The 22,662-nt window shown below is 38.3% G+C and overlaps 1 protein-coding gene across 4 annotated transcripts; it reads left to right on the forward strand.

Annotated features, from left to right (window-relative positions):
• The first annotated feature begins 160 nt into the window (after positions 1-160).
• Positions 161-22,227, forward strand: csde1 (cold shock domain containing E1, RNA-binding). 4 transcript variants are annotated; one of them, XM_073818746.1, is made up of 21 exons: positions 161-226; positions 4,937-5,717; positions 6,961-7,252; positions 10,015-10,213; positions 10,464-10,630; positions 11,131-11,217; positions 11,408-11,505; positions 11,602-11,683; positions 11,996-12,124; positions 12,285-12,410; positions 12,520-12,735; positions 13,065-13,205; positions 13,431-13,598; positions 17,111-17,218; positions 17,336-17,511; positions 17,599-17,711; positions 18,511-18,630; positions 18,785-18,963; positions 19,079-19,242; positions 20,479-20,611; positions 20,741-22,227. In XM_073818746.1, exons 3-21 carry the CDS (start codon positions 7,127-7,129, stop codon positions 20,786-20,788), a joined length of 2,580 nt encoding a protein of 859 aa, XP_073674847.1. In that variant the 5' UTR covers positions 161-226; positions 4,937-5,717; positions 6,961-7,126; the 3' UTR covers positions 20,789-22,227. The 4 variants fall into 4 exon arrangements, with proteins under 4 accessions (XP_073674847.1, XP_073674846.1, XP_073674848.1 ...); XM_073818745.1 differs by lacking the exon at positions 6,961-7,252 and adding an exon at positions 9,199-9,372; XM_073818747.1 differs by lacking the exon at positions 6,961-7,252 and adding an exon at positions 9,199-9,372 and having other exon boundaries at positions 10,464-10,573.
• The last annotated feature ends 435 nt before the right edge of the window (positions 22,228-22,662 follow it).

Raw genomic sequence — 22,662 nt, forward strand, 5'->3', positions numbered from 1 at the left:
GGCCATTTAAAATCTCTGTCAGTATCTAATATTAATGTAACACTGTTAGCTGTACGTTACAGAATAACGTAAATCAGTTACTTAATTGTGACCTCTGACCCAGTGGCGTGTCCCCCACAGTTCACACGGTAGTGCTTTAATATCGCGAGAGTTCGCGCAGCTCCTCACTACGTAATGTGCCGTGCTGCTTATGGCGGCGCTGGTGACAGTGCTGAAAGCTGTTGGGGTGAGTTTTCTTTATATTTATTAAATGTTGCGATGTCGCATAACGCTTACACGGCTGTATGAACATTTAAGCCTCCGACGTTTTCATTTATATCACTCGCGCTAAATATTCCTGTGTGCTTTTGAACAGTTATACGGTTTAGGGTGGGGGCAGTGTTTCCTCTGCGTGTGCTCTAGCGGTTTAGCATGTTAGCCAGCGCTTAAAGCACTGTTGTTGTCGAAGAGTCGTTTTTAACAATAAAAGACCCACTTATTTATCTGCCACACCCGTCTTGGGAGATGTTGCTTAAAGGTAATTTATTAAGAAATGAGCCGCCCAGTCAAGGCTCCAACGCGGCAGCGGCGGCCCAGCGTGACCCGACAGCCGCCGCCGTGTGCCTTTGTTGTCGGGCTGAGTGATTTATTTTAAGCCCGACTGGATCACTGTCTATCCCGTTTTATCTACACTTAGTAAATTGAGTTAAACAGCTAAACCCTGCTTTCCCAGGACAGGAAAAGAGTTCACTTACTTTCCAAACAAGTTCTTACTAAAATCAGTGTTTTCATGATCATGGTGACCTAGAAATATCATGAAATTTGGAAATTGTGATTTTTGTACGACTGGGAAAGTCATTAAAACAAAAATAAAAGCAATTTTATAGTGAACATGTTTCTGATTAAATTCCGCTACAGAATTTTCTCTCACGAAATAATTTGGTATTTGTAAGAGCAGCTTTTGGTCAAATTAATTCCCAGGAAAGCCATTTTCATAGTTTTTTAGTTGAGATTGAGCAGTTGATGAATACTTTGGGTGAAACGGGTTGCGAACGGTCATATACTCTCGTTTGGATTTAAAACGCCCTGGATTCTACTTTTAACCATTTGTTGTTCTTCATCCTTACAGTACGCTTTCTAATATGCTCATAGGGGGTAGCATGTGTCGGAGTTGTGTTGTCTGAAAAGGCATCGCTAGTGATTTTGTCTCTGGATGAGCTCCAGATGGATCCCCTCCCAGCTGTTGCTCAAGCGCTGCTTGCGTCACATAGTTTCACGTCCTCTTTTTTTGTAATTTATGTATGCTGTAGAAATATACAGTTTCGCTGTTTTTTGTAACGAAACTTGTGAAAAAGAACGGTGGTCCTGATATATTTTACAGCATGTGATTTGTATATTTGAGCCCATGTCAAGCGCAGCTGAGCAGCACGCGCTCGGGGGTGTCGACGTCACACGCGGAGGTCTATAAACGTGGCAGGATCAAATCACTTGTTTTTCCACAGATTTCCCCCTAACATTATTGTAATATATTCACATGTAAAAAAAAATACTTTTTTAGCAATACCGTATTTTTTAATGGGTTAGCTCAACCAAATATGAATATTCCTTTACACTAATGACAATTTGTTACTATAGAGGGTTTACACTTAACTTACCTCACGATTTGATCAGATACCCGTATATATTGGCGATACTCGGATGTAAACAACAGCATAGATTGCATGGTTAATGTACTACTGAGTGCATTGTTCTGCTAATTTGTCTAAACCAAGGGAAACCGAATGGAAGCTACTAAATCATATAGAGAAGGACTCGGTAAGAAGGAAGGGGTAGATTGTAAAGATGCGTATGAGCAGTATTAAGATATTAGCCTAATATTTCACCTACCTGACTGGAAATGATGAGAACAAACACAAATGTTGTCAAGATTTTTGCCCTGGAAATCCTGGTTTAGTTTGGCCAATCAAACGCCTTTTGTTCCTCAGACAGCTTTTTGCACTCTTCTCCTTGATTTGTCGGAACTTTTGTCCGTCTATAGACCATTTCAAGGACGTAAACAATAACAAGCTGGTGTAATGTAAAGGCTGATGCCAATTCAGCTTTGCATAACACATTTTTTATAACAAAAAATCATTTAAATAATAAATCATGTTAATGAACATAAAATACTTTTTTCAAAAACATAAAGAAATACTTTGTCCAAACTTTTGACCAGTACTGTATATAAACAAAGAACATTCACTCACTTTCAACTGTTTTTATTTCCAACACATGTATTGATATGTAAATATTCGTATGAACATAAATGCTTCAACAAATGAAACAACAACAACTGAAACAACATTTGAACTGAAATGGAGTACAAAGGGGGAACAAATGTCAAAAACAGCAGTCTGTATCTGGCCTGGTCATCAGTAGCTTTAAGTACTACACTGAATTAGTGAATACTACACTCAAGTTCTCAAACACATCTGGATGTTCATATGGTCAGATGTAGTTTGTCACTGCAGGATGATCAGATGTCCTTGGGTGTCTACAGATGATGGCTCTCCTAAGGATAAAAGTAGAAAAACAATTACTTAATATAATGCACAATATAAAAAAAAAATAATGCTATTATTGCTTAATACGTCAGTATATGTTGGAATTAACATTACCAAAGCTTATGTGATGGAAGAAATAATCAATATCAACATTACCTTTTGTAAACTACTGCTGATAACTGTTACACAATACCACGTTCAAGTTTACTTTCATGTTACTCACTGCTTTTGTAAACTGACAAGATAACTAGACGACTAATATGAACTTAGTTATAGCCCACATAACACTTAGCAATAAAACAGAAATAAAAAACTTGCCTTTTTTCACTAACGTTACACACGAATCAAAATGCAAGCTGCATATGTAAACAATGACAAAATGCTACTTTAAATTATACGGCATCATACTTGAAGAGTTAACGTAAAGATATACATATAATCAGATTAATTAAAAACGACATTTACTTGCCTGAATCGAAATGTGCGCTGTAATATCCTAGAGTTGCTTGTTGTTATCCAGCCTTCTCCTTCACTGCCGCAACTCGGGTACGTTTCTCGGAAATATACCGTAAAACGCGTCTCATAATGTTAGTTCCGGCCCAGGGGAAGCACACAACCACTGAACGACAAGAATCTAATTTTAAATTACACATTTAAACAGGATGATTGTATATATTTGACCGCAATCCCACTGTTCATAAAGCGCTTCTCGCCATTGTTTTCAATGCGCTGGATCATTAACCGGAAACTTCCTGGGACCAACGACATCACTTCCTTAAGCCGCCGAATAGCGCTTGAAATGGTCTATAGTACTTACATTTTTTTCGTGGTCTGACCGATTAGTACAGCCCAAAACATGAAAATAATTGCTCATTTTCAGCAGCAATAATCAGCAAAATATGTACGTTTTGTTAGTTTCAGTGCCATTGTTTACATTCAGTGCCACCAATGTGGCCGGCTGATGACGTGATGTGAAAGCACCATTTTGATTGACTGTTAGGATTAAGACCTTCATCCTGCTTAAAAATAAAAAATAAAAATTACATCAGATAAAAAAAAAAAAAAAGATAAACCCCAAATCACATTTTACAAATTCATGCTAAATCGCCACTTTTATGTATTTACAATTTCTTGGTATTCGGTTGGTAATTCCAAACGTACTTCTCCATGGAACATACTACTGCCATAAAGCAATATTTTATTACTCTACTGAATGATTCCTTTAATTCTCACTGAAACATTGAGGTTGTAAATAAGCTAGGCACACAATGTTCTCTCAAGGTTTATCTGGTACTGCTTATTTTTCTGACTTAGAGGTCATAGAGAGAAGCCATCCTGTTCACCACACTGTTTTTAAAGTCGGCATGAACTGAAAATTCACCCAGTCTGTTTTCTAAATGCACATTATCCACCTTAAGCCTATGGGTGAGACTTCGGTTTATTAATCCGCTCTAGGGAAATAATGAGAAGAATAACCACGTGTAGTAAATGGTAAAATAGTTTGCACTACAAACCAGAGTGTTCATAACTAAAATACGTTAAAATATGGTAAGGCACCAATTTGCAATATCAAACAGCAAAACGAGCTGTTTTGTACAGCTAAAAATAGCTAAATGCAGATGAGACTGGAAGCCAGACTCCTAAAACATACAAATGTGCCCACTCTTTTGTGAAGTAAAAAAGAAGAATTTATGTGCCTCCACTTTCAGGTGCAGCGCATCTCCGAATCCTGTCAACAACCAATACATATATGGAACCAAGTCCCCACTGTGCTTTTTTTTTTCAAAATGATTATTATTTAAAAATCCATTACAATTGAATGTACAGCACAATGTGGAACAAAATATCTTTCACTGCTTCTGTTTCATTGCGACTTGCAAAAAAAAATTTGTCCGGCTAGGTAAGATTTTAAGCCTGTGCTTGATCCGTCAAAGCAAGTAATGAACTGGCCTATATATCAAGCTTTTTGATCCGCCCATCTCATGTGTAACAGACCGGAGGGAACTGAATGATTGGCATGCTGGATATCTGCAGTTGTTGACTGCTAGAATTGAATATATTCCATAAATACTCAGCCAACTGCTGTTTCACGCTGAGACTTGTTGATCCTCATGTGTGTATTCAGTCAGCTGCTCTTCTGTGCATCAGGCTGCTGGGGAAACTTTATTTTTAGGCCTGTGTATCAACAGGAGAGTAACATGGTGTTTTAAGCACATTTAAATGAATGTGGCTGAGGGGATTTATTGTGGTCAGTCATATATTGAGAGAGTGGGGTGGGGGAAAATTAGTTTAATAAACTGGACCTGAATTAGATTTATATACTTTTTTTGTTTGACTAAATGGATTTTATGTGTAACTTATCTGTATGATCTAATATCCTCTTTTTTTTTTTTTTTTTCTCCCCCCCCAAACAGTATGAAGTGAAACCGAATTGATTTTTGTACCATCTGAAACCTACTTCAAGTTCAGATCATCGATCAGTCAGAAGAAACGTCAAGGAAAAAGAAAACATAAAGAACATCCCCAAAACGACCCAGCGGTACAACAACTCTGAAGACGAGACGAAGACCAAGACGAAGAACTGCACTGCTACAAACGAGAGAAACTAAAGCAACACGATACAACCAAACGAGCAAACCAAAGATTTAATAAACAGAACCAGGCCGCAACAAGCGTAGCAACCAACCATCAACGTTAACAGCAAAGGCGAGACCTGATCTGAGACAAGAAGTTTGTGCCTACTCAACAGCTTTGAAAAAGCACACGTCCCAACGCTGCACCAAGCCCTCCTCATCCTCCCCGCACCTCGTCCTCCTCTGGGGTGCGGAGAGGGCTGCTGTCTGCTAGTCTTTTCAGTTTTGACCTTTTTCTTTCTGTCAATTGCAGACTGAATCCCTCCCTGATCTTTTTTTTTTCCCCCGTCTGTTCCCCCAGTCTTTGTTATATTTCTGTTCACTATTTTTCAAAAGCAGTGTTCATACACCTGCACTTGCCTTTTTATTTAAAATTTATTTTTTGTTTTGCTTTTTGTCCTTTTTTGTTTTGTTTTGTTTTTTGCAACTTTTTGTAATTAGAACGTGTGCCAGTGAGGCGAACCTTACAAGTGTGTGTGCGCGTGTGTGAACCAAGTCTGAAGCATCGATTAAGTGATTGATTGGTCCAAATCATTACAGCCTTCCAAGACAACAGAACAAGGTAAGCCATGCCAGGCACTCCTTCAACTTTTTTTCTTTATCTAATGAGAAATTCTAATTTGTCTGGCTTGTTTTTCATTTGTAATATACAGTGTGCCAAAACAGGCTGATTGACCCTTCGCAAAAAGCTTGATTGATAGGCTATCTGACCAATTATAATGCTAAATTCGCCTTTTTTCCTGACAAACAAGTCAGACAGGAGACTAGATAAACTTCGGTAGACTTAAACTTTGTGTGTATTGACGTTTTTTTGCGGTTGAAATGAAATGCGTTCGGATGTTGATTCATGTTTATTTCATAAAGAACTGTCAGTTCATGTCTCATTGCTCTAATAAGGCAATACAGTCATCTGTCACGACACATTAAAGAGCCACAAAATGGTGTTTATTGTTTGAATTTCTTAAAAAAATTATTATTTTAAAGCTGACACTTTGTTTCATGCCAGAAGTAACCTGCTCTGTCTTTTCTATCGCCATGCTGCCAGTTTTCTCTTTGTTTCACGATAATTTTTTCACTGTGTGAAATGGTGTAGTGTGAGAGTGGCATTGTTTGTTGGACATAATGGTAACTAACTAAGGTGGGTGGGTTTTTGCGAAGGATCAATTGTCCATGCTCTTTATAGCGCAGTCCCATCTTGCTAAGCTAGCTAGAAATGGTAATAACTTAAAATATGTAAAACTAAAAAAAATAGATTAACTAAAAATCTAACTGAAAATTAACTTTTTTTTATATAGATATTTTGGTATGAAATTAAAGTATTTTTAATTATTTCTTTTTCTTTGATAAAATTTTTTCTGATGCGGTTTTTTTATTTTTTTATTTTTTTTCTTCCCTCTCCTTATATTCTATCTTGTTTGTTGTATTCAAAGTGTGAACATGGAAATTTAGCACAGCTTTACTCAAGCACAGTTCCCTAATGTATAATGTAGCAGAAGGAAAATTTACCTTGAAGTTTGTGACCTCATGACAGGGAAATGTTCTTTGGCACGCTTTGCAACAATATTCCAGATATGCGTTTTCCTGAGAGAAAGGGGTCATGAGTAAGCCCTGCTGAGAAGAATTTAGTAGTCCTTGACCCAACTTTGTATGCAGATGAGGCTTGCATGTTGTCTGTAGGGTCCTCACCCCAAACATTCCCCCACAGCCCTCGACTGACCTTACTGTGCTGCTTTGTTCACTGGCTGTTATTGTTGCCTCTCCCTCAGTTTATTTTCACCCCTTCCCTCCTTTCTTCACCTTTGCAGAAATCCTGAGGTGTTTTGTTGGGTGTGTAACCAAAAGGAGAGGGGAGAGGGAAGGGAGGAGCTGCAACACAACGGCTGACTTAAAAATAAAATCTAGACTCAGAAAAACGGCTTAATCCGATCAATCCCAGGTGTAGTAGAATTGGCCACGGTGCATGGGAGAATTATGGGTAGTCCCTGGAAAGGTTTTGTCGAGTTTACCTTGCCGGCGTCGCCACCTGCAGCGTTCGTTAGCGCTGACCTGAACAGCACCTCGCCCGTCGGGCTCAGCCTGTCACCCTACGGCCGATCTGTAAGTGCCCTGCCATCCGCTCTCCACCCCACTGTCCCCCACTCTCCTGAACTCGACTCGTTCATTAAACACCCACTGTCGCCCCTCTCTGCGCTGTTCCTTTACTCCATCATCCTGATCACCAGGCTTAGAGGCTGGCCTCGATCACTTGTCGTAGAGATGAGCAGCAATGAGAGGTGGAGAGGCAAGAACAATGTTGTTGTATCCACTATGACTGATATAGCGGCTGAGCATAGATTAGTTTGTTCAATTGGCTGCTGTCGAACCATGTATGATTGGAAGAAAATGGATATTAGGCTTTGTTGTCTGATGCTGAGTGAATCGAAGCATTTATGGGTGCGTAAAGGCTCGTATCTGTTTCGATGTAATGGCCCAGTGGTCGAGGCTGGTCAGAGTCTGTGTCATCTAACCATTTGATGTTCCTGTGTAGTCTAGTAGTGCCATTCCCTGTCGCTTCATCAAACTAACACATTCTGATTGTCCTTAAGCATGTCTTCCAGCACAGGGTGGGGAATTGAAGGGAGTTAAAAGGATGGTTCACCCAAAAATGGAAGTTCTGTCATTACTCACCCTCATGTTGTTCCAAACCTGTAAGACCTTTGTTCGTCTTGGGAACACAAATTAATATATTTTAGATGAAATCTGAGAGCTTTCTCACCCTGCATAGACAGCAATGTGACTGATGCGTTCAAGGCCCAGAAAGGTAGTAAGGATTTGTTAAAATAGTCCATGTCACATCAGTGGTTCAACCTTTTTAATTTTATGAATGTACGAAAATACTTTTTTTTGCGTTCCTCTGCTTGCGCTATACTGTTGTGAACCCACATTGAAGACTGACACAGAAGAGTTAAATAGTTATTTTAGTTTTCTTTGTGCACAAAGAGTTTTCTCATAGCTTCATAACATTACAATATATCCACTGATGTTACATGTCCTTACTACCTTTCTTGGCCTTGAACTTGGTAGTTACGTTGCTGTCTATGCAGGGTCGGTAAGCTTTCATATTTCATCCAAAATATTTTAATTTGTGTTACAAAAATTAACGAAGGTCTTTCGGGTGTAGAACAACATTAGGATGAGTAATTAATGACAGAATATATGGGTGAGCTATCCCTTTAAAGCCTGTTCACACTACATGTTTTGTGATAAAATTATTTGATTCACAGATGATTGTTGAAGTATTCCAGTCGTTCACATGCTTAAATGCAAAACTTCACAGCCCATCACTAATGTAAGATTGTCCTTGAATGGAGCAGTGAAAGTTAAATGATCTGATAGCGTGACATTGGAATTTTCCACCATGTTAAGATAATATTGGTGAACTGTTGTAATAATACAGCTGTTGTAATAGATATGGTCATTTGTTGGTTGAGTATATTGATATTTCCATGTGTCGGTTACTACTTTGGATGCTTTTATTAAAAGAAAATGCACAAAAAATGCAAGCGTACTTGCCATATCACTACTTTTAGCCAGATGGGTTTTTTTTTGCTTCTATGGCTTTTAAGGTTCCTGTAAATTAGACGCCAGCCATATTAACTTATCTTTAATATCAGTCAGGACATTTGACCCAAAAGCACAAATCTGATTTGTTTAGCGTTTTTGTACTTTCTGTACTACTAGATTTACCAAACGTCATTCCGGGAAGGACTTCTTGCGCGTTTCAAATGACGTTCACAACTACCAGCTAGTAATTACTAGAATCTTAACAAAAAGCGTAAGGAGTGTGATTTGGTCTATCTGCTTTTTTTTAACCCTATGTTTGTTGGTCATCACAGTGGTGTGATGCCTCTTTGACTTATTTCAGTTCTTGGAGTGAGGGTTTACTACTTAGTAGGGTTGTTTTTGATGCCATCTATTGGCTGCTCTTGTTTGGTGATCCTTTATTTAGCTAGTGTTTTGATTTATTTTTAAATATCCACTCCCCCCTTATTCCCCCCCCTCAGTGTCCCACCACCCCTTACCTTCACCTGAAGATGGAGGCCTCTGATACCCCTGTTGCTGCCCCCACCCCCTCCACTTCAAGCCAGCCAATCCCCCGCTCTGCCTCAGTCTCATGCCATACCTCTCGCGCATCAGGGGGCAAAAAGCAAAAGCGGACCCCCTTGTATCAGCGATCTGTAAGTGGGCATGATAGGACGGTGTGTGCCGACTTGACGTCCTCACTGACAAAGAAGACCTTACACTGTAACCGCATGCTAGTCTAGGAGTTGTAAAGTTTTTGGCTTTACAGGGATTTTGAGTACATTAAAATCAGTTTGATTGTCTAACTTTTGACCACATGCCTGCCAACCATTCCCGTACAGTTCACTTGATTTCTGGGTGAAGTTCTTCAAAAAGACCTAGTCCTAACTTTGAATGTGTTGACGAGTTTTTGTGTGTATACTCTAATATATAATTAAGTCAGTGTGAAGTGGATGAAATGCATGAACTAATTTTAATTTCAGGGTTTAATATGCAACCGATGGTTCTTGTGTTTGTGTTCTTTAGTATTTTAATCCAGTTTAAGCAGGCCAAAAGGAGAACAAACTTAAACCTACATGCCACAACAAATTACTAGGGCAATGTTTCCCCTCTCCAAATTGTACTTTTTCATAGTTGCAAATACTTGCAGCATTTAAAAAATCCAGTTTCATCCCATTTTACCATTTCCACACTTGTGTTCTGATCTGTTGTGGAGCGGCCAGATGTGTGGAGAATGCTAAAAGTCAAAAATTAAGCAAGTGCATTTTTAACTAATCCTTTGTCTTATTTTCCCATAGATGAGTTTTGACCCCAGTCTGCTGCATAATAATGGCCATGGTGGCTTTGCCAATGGAACGAGCATGGGAATTCGTGAGACAGGAGTGGTTGAAAAGCTGCTAGCATCATACGGCTTCATTCAGTGCTCTGAAAGACAGGCCCGCCTCTTCTTCCACTGTTCTCAGTACAACGGTAACCTTCAGGAGCTTAAGATTGGAGGTATGAACTAAAAAAATGACATAATTAGCCTTTTGATGATAACGTTTTTGGGCAAGTTCAGTACCAACAAATCATTGAATATGTTTGTGATTCTAATAAGTCATAAAACCAGCATTTTGAATTGGATTAATATGTTTTAAGGAAAATAATTAAACCTACCAAATTAAATGCCATTTTATGCTACTGAAAACTAAGACTCTTTTGATATACTTCATGTAACCCTTGTTTTGTCTGTTTCTCCACTTTTCAGATGATGTGGAGTTTGAGGTGTCGTCTGATAGACGCACTGGCAAACCAATTGCAGTGAAGCTGGTAAAAATCAAGGCAGAAATGTTGCCAGAAGAACGAATTTCTGGGCAGGTGGGGCCTGACTTGCACGCCTCTCCTTTAACTGTGCTGCATGGTTTTATTCATCCAGTTAAGGAACACATTTTACTTTCGTGTTTTATTGTCCTTGTCCCATTAATGTCCGTCATTGTTGGGTTTTCGAGCTCATTTTTAATCCATATTAACTTGGAAAATGCATAGATCACTGGTTTCAATTATTAGGAGTAACATAGCAATCCTCTTAACTGAACTGATGCTAATGCTTCATTTTGTGTGGGTTCACAATGAGCTTGATTGTCTTTGTGTTTTGTGGTCTTGTTGGGAGAACTTTTCATCTTCATATAATATACAGTTGATGAGAAAAACGAATCTTAATTTGTTCTCAATATCAAGTCTGTCAATCATGTACTTAAATATTAAATTCCTTGAACTCAGATGTACAAGTCAAATCTGAACCTTAATGCTCTTTAGTTGCACATCTGTGTTCAAGGACGTTTTCTTTAGCATTTAAACATGGTTTGTTGATACTGTCTCTCGCCAAATTCAGCCTCTAACCCAGTCTTGTCTGTTTGCACGTCCCCTTTCTTCAGGTAGTGTCGGCTATCCCTTCTCACTTGGACGGGAAGTCTGCACCTGGCCAAGTGCCCACAGGCAGCGTGTGTTATGAGAGGAACGGGGTGAGTGTCATTCATTCTCGTTTGCAGAGTTTCCTAGACATTTTAGACACATTTACTTATCTTCCTTCCCCTTTTAAGACAAATTAAAAGAAATGACTGAATAACAATTGTGGTCCGTAAGCGGGTCTTTAATGGCATATGGTGGCAGTTTCTATTTTTAAAAGTGTTTGTGGTTTGTCTCTTCTCACAGGAAGTGTTTTATTTGACCTACACCCCTGAGGATGTTGAAGGAAATGTTACATTAGATACTGGAGATAAAGTCAGTTTTTACATGGAGACCAACAAGCAGTAAGTTGATTTATATAATGTCTGATTGAAATGGGTATATTTTCAAAAGTGGAACTTTTTTTGTATGTTGAAATGGTTTATTTTTGTTTGTTTCAGTACTGGTGCTGTTAGTGCTCACAACATTGTATTGGTAAAGAAGAAACAGTCAAGATGTCAGGGAGTTGTTTGTGCAACCAAGGTAAGGATCTGATTCAAAGATGTATTTTGAGGAATAGTGATCTTCTGCCCTCTGGTGGGAAGGAGAATGACCAAAGACTTCTCTTATCTCAACATTGTTCTAGAATATTCAGTAAATGATTTTGTGTGGGTTTAGCAATGCTTAAACGGTTTATTTTTGGAGTTTTGAATTTGAACATTGCAGTAACTTGTAATTCAGAATGTAGCTGCAAATTGCGACTGTACAATTCTAATTTAAAAAAAAAAAATATATATATATATATATACACACACACACACACATTTTTTTTTTAAACCTAATTGTGCCTTGCAGGAGGCCTTTGGATTCATTGAACGAGGGGATGTTGTGAAGGAGATCTTTTTCCACTACAGTGAGTTTAAAGGAGATCTAGAGGCTCTACAAGCTGGAGATGATGTGGAATTCACCATTAAAGAAAGAAACGTGAGCAATTGATGTCTTTTAAAAAGCAAAATATTTTTATTGATGTTTTATTGGTCTTTGGTACCACTGATAAGATACAAAAGGTAGTATTTCAAACACTAGAGAAATTTCTGAGCCGTTTTAAACAGCTTTATGGAGGTTGTTTCTGTGTGTCTCTTAGGGCAAGGAAGTGGCCACAGATGTGAGACTGTTGCCTCAGGGCACTGTTATATTTGAGGACATCAGTATTGAGACTTTCGAGGGCACTGTCAACAAGGTTATTCCCAAGGTCCCCACCAAGAATCAGGTTTGTGAATCAGGTCTTGCTATTAGTCTTCCCAGGCTCTCTCGATAACATTATCATATAGATTCTGCTTGCATGTTAAATCGAATAAGACTCCATTTGTCTCTCTCAGAACGACCCGCTGCCTGGGCGAATCAGTGCCAGAATTAATTTCACTGACAAAGAGCTGCTATTCGGGGAGAAGGACACCAAGTCCAAAGTGACGCTGCTGGAGGGTGACCATGTCCAGTTCAATATATCCACTGACCGTCGGGACAAACTGGAGAGAGCGACAAATATCGACATCCTCCCTGACACCTTCCATTTCACAAAGGAGACCCGCGAAATGGTGCGACTGCAGAATTTCAACCCTTGTGGTTACTTGCAAGTAGGGCTGGGCGATAAATCGAAAGCGATTCTAAGGCGCGTTTAGTGAATGAAGCCGGTACTTTGATTAGTAGTAAATCTCCATCACGTGCGTTCAGCTGCGTTCAGCTGGAGTGTTCAGAGGCGTAAATCACTGACAAGCTACGCCAAATCGCGCTCAAAATCGAATCGAATCGAATGCGATTTTTAGCGCCTTAGAATCGCTTTCGATTTATCGCCCAGCCCTACTTGCAAGGCTGTTTTACTTTTTGCTAATGTTGGCTTTGTCTCTGTCCTTGTATTTTTGTGCAGGGTGTGATAGCTGCCATGCGGGATGGTTTTGGCTTCATTAAATGTGTGGACCGTGATGCCCGAATGTTCTTCCATTTCAGCGAGGTTCTGGAAGAGAGCCAACTGCACATTTCTGATGAAGTGGAGTTCACGGTTGTCCCTGTGAGTTCCTAGATATCACACCCTAGAACCACTTTGGTGTTCCTGTTTTTGTCTCGGCCCCTGTTTTTTTTTTTGTTTTTTTTTTTTTGTTTTTTACCTGAATTAGCCTTTGTAAAACCCAGATTGGTCAGCTGCTTAAACAGTACACAAGGCAGAGGCCAATGTAAATCATAATTGTGGTTTTATATTGACTAGCTTTCTAACGTCCCCTCTTTCTTCTATCAGGACATGCTGTCAGCCCAAAGGAATCATGCCGTGCGGATCAAAAAGCTGCCCAAGGGCACAGTGTCGTTCCACACTCAATCTGAGCTGCGTTTTGTGGGGGTGGTAGAGAAAGAAGCAGTGCCTGCAACCTCTAACAAGAACTCCAGCCCCAGCAAAGCCAAAGAAAAGGTAGACTAATTTCTGACTTCCTGAATCTACACTACCATTCAAAAGTTTGGGGTTTGCAAGGTGGTTTTGAAAGTAGCTTCTTATATTTACCAAGACTGCAATTATTTGATCCAATACAGTAAAACTGTAATGTTTTGAAATTATTACAATTTTAAAATAACTTATCTGTCAAGTTTTTGAACAGTAAGATTTTTTTTTATATAAAAGTCTCTTCTGCTCACCATTTATTTGATTCAAAATATAGCAAAATGTGAAATATGTTTACTATTTGGAATAACTGCTTTCTATTGGAATATATTTTAAAATGTAATTTATTCCTGTTATCAAAGTGAAATTCAGCATTAATTTAAATATTTTAAAGTTTTTCTTGAAACATTTATAATGTTACAAAAGATTTCTGTTTCAGATAAATGTTGTTCTTAATTTTCTGCTCTTTAAAAAAACCTGAAAAAGTTATACTCAGCTGCTTTCAACAATGATTTTGAGCAACAAATCAGAATATTAGAATGTGACTGGAGTAATGATGCTAAAATTCAGCTTTGAAATCACAGGAAATAAATGCATTTTAAAATGTATTCAAATTTTATAAAGCTCAAAAGATCAGCATGTATTTTAAATATTTTGTGATACTGTTTTTACTGTCATTTGATCAAAGTAGTGTCCTTTCTGAATAAAGAAAATCGCAATGACCCCAAACTGTTGAACGGTAGTGTATATACAGTTTTAATGTGTTTCTTCCTGTGAGTCCTTAAAGTACACATGGAAATTTGGTGTAGAACCATCAGTCATAATTATAAAGAGGGACTTTGAAAATGCAGGAAATTAGTTGCTCAGTATTTGTTTTTAATTCTGCTTTCCAACTTTTATATCCAATATCTGCTTGTCTCCCTCTTCATTGACGCAAGCTTTGAGGTGCTATAAAATGCTACTATCTTTTGTCTGACCTTCTGTTCTGTCTTTTTTTTGTTGTTCCTTTTTCTTTATCTTTTCTTTTTTTTTTTATTTGAACCATGCTCGCCTTCATTAGAAAAAAGACAAGGTAGGCTGCTGTTTTCTGCATGCTGCCTCTCCTCCGCAGTGTAGACTTCGATCATATTGTCAGAAACTTCTGTTCTGACAATATGATCTTTAAGAAGAATCTCATTCTGGGTAAAAAAAAAAACTAAACTTTTACCATGCTATGCAAATTACAATAAAGTTTTGTTAATTTGATTCACCTCCAATTCAAACATTTTCTGACTCAGGGCTCTAGAGTGCGACCAATTTGGTCGCACGTGCGACCTAATTTCTCAATGGTGCGACTAAAAAAAATCAAAGGTTGCACCGGTGCGACCAGCCGTTCGAGGGGGGAAAAAACGAAACTCCGTCACTCTTAAAGTCTCCCTGTTGCTCAACAACAGACACACATTAGACCCATATCGTGGTCTAAAGCAATCAGAGATGAAGGACAGATCCCGCGCCCCCTCTGATTGGCCGTGGTCCAGATATTCCTGTACGTGTGAGTACGTTTGAAAATGGATGTGATGCAGTCAGGCTGTCTCTACATGGCCAAGCGTTTACAATGCCTCCTCCGCAAAAACACGGACTGGATCGCGGACTCCATTCATAAAAACCGAATTTACTATGGCGCGGAATGCCACGTAATACGTCGATTTTTGGATTGATAAATCAAAAGTTGGTCTGTCACTTAATTCAAATCGCGATATGGACTAGTGTCTGTGAAAACTGAAAGGCAAAAAGACCGTTTAATATGAATCCTGCATGTTCCGTTTGCCTCTGTGTATTAATGGTGGAGACGTGTATTTTTTTACTACACGCGTATAGGCTACTGAAGCACGCGTGACGCTCCCGCTAATTTTTGGCATTTGCATCTCACATGATCAGATAAACTCAATCTCCAAACCTGCTGTGTGAGTGTCACTTTTACCGTTTCATTTGAGAAAGCATCATTTCATACTGTACACACAGAAACTTCACGGCAACCTGTCAAAATAAATGTACGGTTTAACATGAAACAGAACAATATTAGTCCTGTATTACTTTTGTACAGTATAATGTAGGTGTTTATATATTCCTATTTATAAATCATATATATGTTTGCCAAAAATTAAAAAGGTTTATTTTTCATTTGATTAAAAATAAATAAATGTTTATGCTTTCATTTGATTATGAGAAAAATTAAAACAAGAATTTCTAAAAAAAAAAAAAAAAAAAAAAAAAAATTTTGTAAAGCCCTATTGTTCAAAATGTTAAAATAGAGAGTTTTGGACTTATTTTTTCACTGAAATGTTTTCATTATTACACCAAGTAGGGTAAAGTACCGGGAAAAAAATATGCCCCCACGCATCAAGCCATGAGGTGTTCAGTTTGAAGCCCTTAAAACACTTAATTTAGATTTTATTTTTAGTTAATTATCTTGAAAATTTTTAAGTTTAAATTTCAGCTCAGTACAGCACTTTAAGCACAAACACTTTTTCAGTAAGTTGCCTTTCTTGTAGAATTGTTCTTCAAATAAAGAACTTTATATTGACCAGATTGTTAGTTAATCATTTACAAGTCAATATTGCCTATATGGACAGGGATTAAAAATAATAATAAATAAAAAAATAAAAAAGTGAACTTGTAAAACTGCGGTGTTAAATGTGATGCGGTTGAAAATTTGGGTGCACCTAACTTTTGTGCTGGTGCACCTAAGAAAAAAAGTTAGGCGCACCAGTGCAACCAGTGCAAAAAGTTAGTCTAGAGCCCTGTGACTGGTTAAAATAAATCACGGATGTCTAATCCTCCGTATTTTTCTTTAAGGGTAAAGTTGAAAAGGTCAGTTTGATCTGTATGTCCACGGGTGTTTGTTTGGTTATGAGGCCTGTTGGCATGAACTGAGATTGATTTAACAGCTTTAAATCATACAGACATGTTAACCTCATAACCATACCAACTCAACCAAGCTGTGCCACTCAGTGTGTGCATTCTTGTGTGAGGGGTATAACAGTTCGGTTTCTGTGTCACTCACGCAATTAATGTTTGAAATGGAAGCCACGCAGTTCGTACACATTTTAACCATGGCACAAATGTACCAAACCGTGGATGACAAACTGTTTTACCCCTTGTGTTAGTGTGTGCATGATGGCTAAATATTGTGAAGCATTTAATTTGAGTTTCTTTATTTACTCATTGTGTGAATACACATTTTCCCCATGCTTTGCTTTTATTTTTTTTTTATTTTTTTTTTATATTTTATCCTATGCAAAGCTAGGAGTTGTGAAATTTATGGCTGCTGATATCTATAGACACAGTCTTGTTTACATGGTCCTTAGGTATCAGTGATTTGAGAAGTTGAAATTGGCCTTCAGCACGGACACTAATCAAAAAATAAAAGCTTAGTTCACAACTAGGTCTAATTTCGGTACTTAATCCTGAAGGTGCACTCAGTATTTTCAAAAAAATGTGCTGAGTGCATCTGAGTTCTGGATATGTTTTTGGTTCTTATGTGAATGTTTTTGTGTCGCCAACAGGATGCAGAGGAAGGCCTGATTGCATATGAAGAAAGTGGAGTGAAGACCACTCTTCCCTACCATCTTAAAGACCTGGAGGGTGGTGCTTACCCACAACTTGGAGACAAGGTACATTACACTGACTTTGTGGCTGTTACTTGTGATTTCTAAATTTGTCCTTGGGCTAACAGGGTAGTTTTTCAACTAAATAATTTGTTTTAATGTAAACCCTCATGTCTCCACTAGGTGGAGTTCTCCATCAGTGAGGTAAAACGCACTGGACAGCAAAGCGCTGTGTCCCTCAAGATTCTTAATCGTGCTGTTGGCACCAAGAGGCTTCTGGGATACATAGCGACTCTGAAGGATAACTTCGGTTTCATAGAAACAGCCAATCATGATCAGGAGATCTTCTTTCACTACAGGTAATGAAGGTTTCTCCTTGATGGTTTTGACTTTTGTTTTTTGTTGTTGTGGTTTGACTGTCATGGTTTACTCTGAATTGTGTGCAGTGAGGTTTGTGGGGATGTGGATAACATGGACCTGGGGGATACAGTGGAGTACACTCTCTCCAAGGGCAAAGGAAACAAAATCAGTGCAGAGAAGGTCACCAAAGTTGCAGCTGGTATGTTGGAGAGACTTTTTATTGGTTTGGCATTAGTACATTAGTAGAAGTGTTAGTCCATCCAAAAATGAAAATTGTCATTAATTACTGAGCTTCATGACGTTCCAAACCAGTAAGACCTTCCTTCATCTTCAGAACACACATTAAGATATTTTTGATGAAATCCAAGAGCTTTCTGACCTTTCATAAACGGTAACCCAACTGACACAATCAAGGCCCAGAAAGGTAATAAGAACATTGTCAAACTGTCCATAGTCCATGTGACATCAGTGGTTTAACCGTAAAGTTATGAAGCTACAATAATACTTTTTGTGCGCAAAGAAAACAAAAGCACAGGGAGGATGGCTTGCAATTTTTGCCCAGCCTTACTTATTTGTACCAGAATATACAGACAATGAGCTAAGAAAAATGGACGTTCTATGTTAGGTGCATGTGTCGTGGTAATCTTGTAAATGGTGGATGAGTGACATGAAAGAGATGAAATTGTTGAATAAAATTGTTACTTTTTTATGCGCAAATAAAACTTTTTTTCTTGTGGCTTTATAACATTACGATTGAACAACAACTGTCACATGGACTATTTTAACGATGTTCTTACTACCTTTCCTTGCCTTGAATGTGTCAGTTACGTTGCTGTCTAAGCAGCAAAAATAACTTAATTTGTGCTCCGAAAATGAACAAAGGTCTTTTGGGTTTGCAATGACATGAGGGTGAATAATTAATGACAGAATTTTCACTTTTGGGTGAACTAACCCTTAATAATTGGTTCATGTAAATAATGCAACTCTTTGTGTGTCAGTGAATGGAGTAGGAGAGGATGTGAGTACTACAGTGTTCCTGGGGAAAGTGGTTCGGCCCTTGCGCAGTGTGGACCCCTCTCAGACTGATTACCAAGGCCTTATTGAGATTACAGAGGAAGGTAAGTGACACAAGCTGTTTTGGTTGTGCGTGTGTGTGTGTGTGTGTGTGTAGGGTCATTTTAAAATCCATTGAGAGTATTTTGTAATTGTGTCAAACCATGAACTTCACTCATTTGTAATTAACTTCTGTTCTCTACTCAAACTGTTCACCAGGAGCTAATAAGGGTCAGAGTTATCCATTCGGCATCGTTGGTATGGCCAATAAAGGTGACTGTCTGCAAAAGGGTGAGATGGTGAAGTTTCAGTTGTGTACAGTGACTCAGACAGGACAAAACATGGCCTGTAACATTGTGCCTCAACGTAAAGCCCTGGTGGAGTGCGTCAAAGATCAGGTAAACTTAATGATGCAAGAAAATTATACCAGTAGTTTTTTAACTTTGTTGCATCTGATCACTGCAGTAAGCAAGGGTTAACACACTTTCTTTTTTTCTTTTTTTTCCTCCCCAGTTTGGTTTCATCACATACGAAGTTGGAGAGAGCAAGAAGCTGTTTTTCCATGTCAAGGAGGTGCAGGATGGTCTGGAGCTTCAGGCCGGTGATGAAGTAGAGTTTTCGGTCATCCTGAACCAACGCACAGGCAAATGCAGTGCATGCAATGTTCGCAGAGTCAGGTAAGACTGTTGGGTATCATATAGGGAATATAAAATATTTAAAGCAGATGCAACTTTCACTTCTAACTGGTGTTTGCAAAGAAATGTGTCTTAGCAATGTGTGGACATCACCACCCTACAATAATAAAAATCCCTCACTTGCAAAATATGTATTAGCATATTTCCACCCTTAGCCAGTTGTACACTGCCCACCATTTTCTCTGCATTTGAGCAGCTGTAGCAACATGTCTCGTAAGCAATGCAGGTGTTTTGTACAGGGTTCGTACAAGTTGCATAAAGTGCTTGAAGTACTTGAATTTTACTTTTTGAAATGTCAGGTCTGGAAAACTATTGAAAGTTGCAATATTCCTGGAGAGGTACTTGAAAAGTGCTTGAATTATAGAAAGGCAATGATATATATTTTATATATATTTATTTATATTTATTTATTTTATTTATTTAAAAGAACCATTCAAGAATTAAATTTAAAAGAACAATTCTTTTTTTAATTTTGACATTGCTTGCAATGATTTTAAAAAGCACCTATAGCGGTGAGTAAAATTGAGCTTTTCGAAACTCAGAATCAGTTCTTCATCAGCCCCTCAAATTATCAAAGTGCTTCAGTTGGATCATCAAGTCACGTATCACAAATCAGTTGATTTAGTATGGGCTTTCGGAGAGGATGCCTGAATGATTTGCTTCATATCAGGACTTCAAGTTGCGTATCGTGAATCATTTGATTTAGATCGGATCTTTGTGTATCGTGAATTCCTAATCTGAAATAATGGTTTTCGAGTCATTATTCACATTGGGAATTTGATGTGGATTCAAAAATCATTTGATTTAATTTGGGATTTCTGAGGGGTTTTTTTTCTAACGGTGGAAAACATTAAATCATATGTGAGATCTCTAATTGAAGTTGTTGAAAATCAAAAAAAAAGTAGTGCTTAAAGTCCTTGAATGTCCTGATTGTAGTTGGATGTAAAGGTGAACATAGGAGTCTTCATTTTCTCCTGACATTAGAGCCACTTAGAACACAGTGGATTAGTTTTTGATGATAACGCGTTTAAAGAGCCATGCACCGAAACGGGTCCCTGTGAACGGAGCCGTTTTTCAAGAGGTAAAAATGTGTTGTTTTACACAACCATTGAGGACTTTTAGCCAAAGTATTAGGCAGATATTTCATGAAGACTCTTGAGAATCATACCAGCTTGTTGGCTTTTTAATAAATCTAACCAGATTCTTTTTTTTCCACAGTGAGGGTCCAAAACCAGTAGCTACACCTCGACCTGACAGACTGGTCAATCGTTTGAAGAGCATCACTCTTGATGACTCCAATGCCCCCCGTCTTGTCATTATCAGACAGCCTCGTGGCCCAGACAATTCAAAGGTAAAAATAAACCCAGTTTGTTTACCATTTTTGCTTTTAAAGCAGTCCAAAATACTTTCAGACAATTGGGCTAAAACTTGTCTTAAACAATTGTGACGTCTTAATATTGACCAGTTTTGTTTCCCACAGGGCTTCAATGTAGAGAGAAAATCCCACCAACCTGGTGTTACTGACTGAGTACTGTTTGCCCCTCTCTTCCTCCTCCTCACCACTATGGAAAAAACACCTTGAAGAAAAGCAATCAGACAGAGGGCAGAGGAAGGGATTTGTGCGTGTCCGTCTCATTCACGCTCATTTTATCTCTCTCACCCATAAATGATTCACAGAGTAACAAACGCATCAAGACTTGAAAAGTAGCACACACAATTCCCTTCCTTTGCCACAGGATCCCTTGCAAAAAAAAAAAAAAAAAAACCTCATCTCATTGTCTTCATCGTATGTGTGACGTTTTTGTGTGATTGTAATTCGAGCAAAACCCCTCATGTTGTATGAGTGTGTGCGTGTGGTATGCATCACGTTTGGGAAAAGTAAACTTGTAAGGTTATGCAGAGGATATGAGGGGAAATAAGGGGTTTGTAGTTCTCACATCTTCCGTTTGAGATGTGAGCACTGTTTGACCCGTTTTTTCATTTCTGCTGAAATCGAAATGCCAGGAATTCTGCACCTGCTGCTGTGTGAGTGAGTTATTGTTTTAGAGTAGCTTTGCCTGTCTGTACTTTGACCTCCGTTATATATACTTTATTCTTCCTGTATCACTTGAATTCCCATGTTGCGTTTCTCACCCAGGTGACGTCGAGGTATTTCTGGGCTCTTTCTGCTGAGAAATAAAATATGACTTTAAGGTTTTTTTCACTTAGTTTTCCATACCAATTCCATAGGTTTTAACATGGATCTGAAAACTTAATAAATTTTCTCTGCGCTCAGAACCGGCTTGTGTATGGTTTTTGATGTGTAAATTACTATTTTTGATTTTTCAAATTAAAGGAGCCTTTTTTAATTCCTGTCCTGATTTCACAAACTCAGTTTGTGGGCAAGTGCAGAATTCCTAATGGCATCTTGTAGCCTGCGGTCCTTTTTATATAACTCTTTTTCTTTGCACATGTACTTTTCTTTCCTTTGAGTTCTACTTAATGTCTGCTAATGAATAAATTAATAAAGAAAAAGGTGCCTAAAAACAAACAAAACACAAATGAAAAGAAAAAAAAAATTGGTGTCTCTATCCCCAAACAGCCACCAAAATATAAGAGCAATTGTAGGGTGGCTTTTTTTTTTTTTTTTTTTTTTGTTCCTCCAAGTAGAGAATAATGGTGTGTATCCCCCCCATACCTGTGGGTTGAAATATACTCTATGTAATGTGTGCTTTTACTTGGGTGGACTTTTTGAAAACCTGACTAAAGTGAGCAAATTGGGGGGCATATAATGAGTCAAATTTAAAAAGTGCAAAGAAATTTGATTACGTGAATAGAGGCTATTTGCAGTGCTTCTTATGACAAATTGAGCTATTAAGGTCATGAATATTCTCTGGAGCACCCCGGGTTTGTTGAACCATACGGTTCTCCTATATACTTTTGTTAATGGTCTTGAATGAAACAATTGAAATAAACATTTTATGAGAATCGAAGGTGTATTATGTTTATTTTTTTTAATCAGCAAAACACTGTACAGAGCCTTTAAACACCACTTTAATGTCTTCACACACTTAATGGGATAGTTCGCCCAAATCTATAACCTCGCCCCCATGTCGTTCCAAAACCGTAAGACCTTCATCTTCGGAACACAAATTAAGATATTTTTGATTAAATCTGAGAGCTCTCTGACCCTCCATAGACAGCAAGGATTCTACCACGGTCAAGGCACGGAAATGCATTAAGGACATTGCTAAAGTAGTCTTTGTGACATCAGTGGTTCGACCGTTATTGTATGAAACTTTGAGAATATTTTTTGTGCTCAAAATAAACTAAAATAATGACTTTATTCAACGATTCTGGGACAGTTTGCTGACATTAGCGAAAGTACCACAACGCATGTGCTGAGCCTTGTTTACTAGCTGA

This window comes from Garra rufa, chromosome 15, assembly GCF_049309525.1.
Source record: "Garra rufa chromosome 15, GarRuf1.0, whole genome shotgun sequence".
Lineage (NCBI taxonomy): Eukaryota > Metazoa > Chordata > Actinopteri > Cypriniformes > Cyprinidae > Garra > Garra rufa.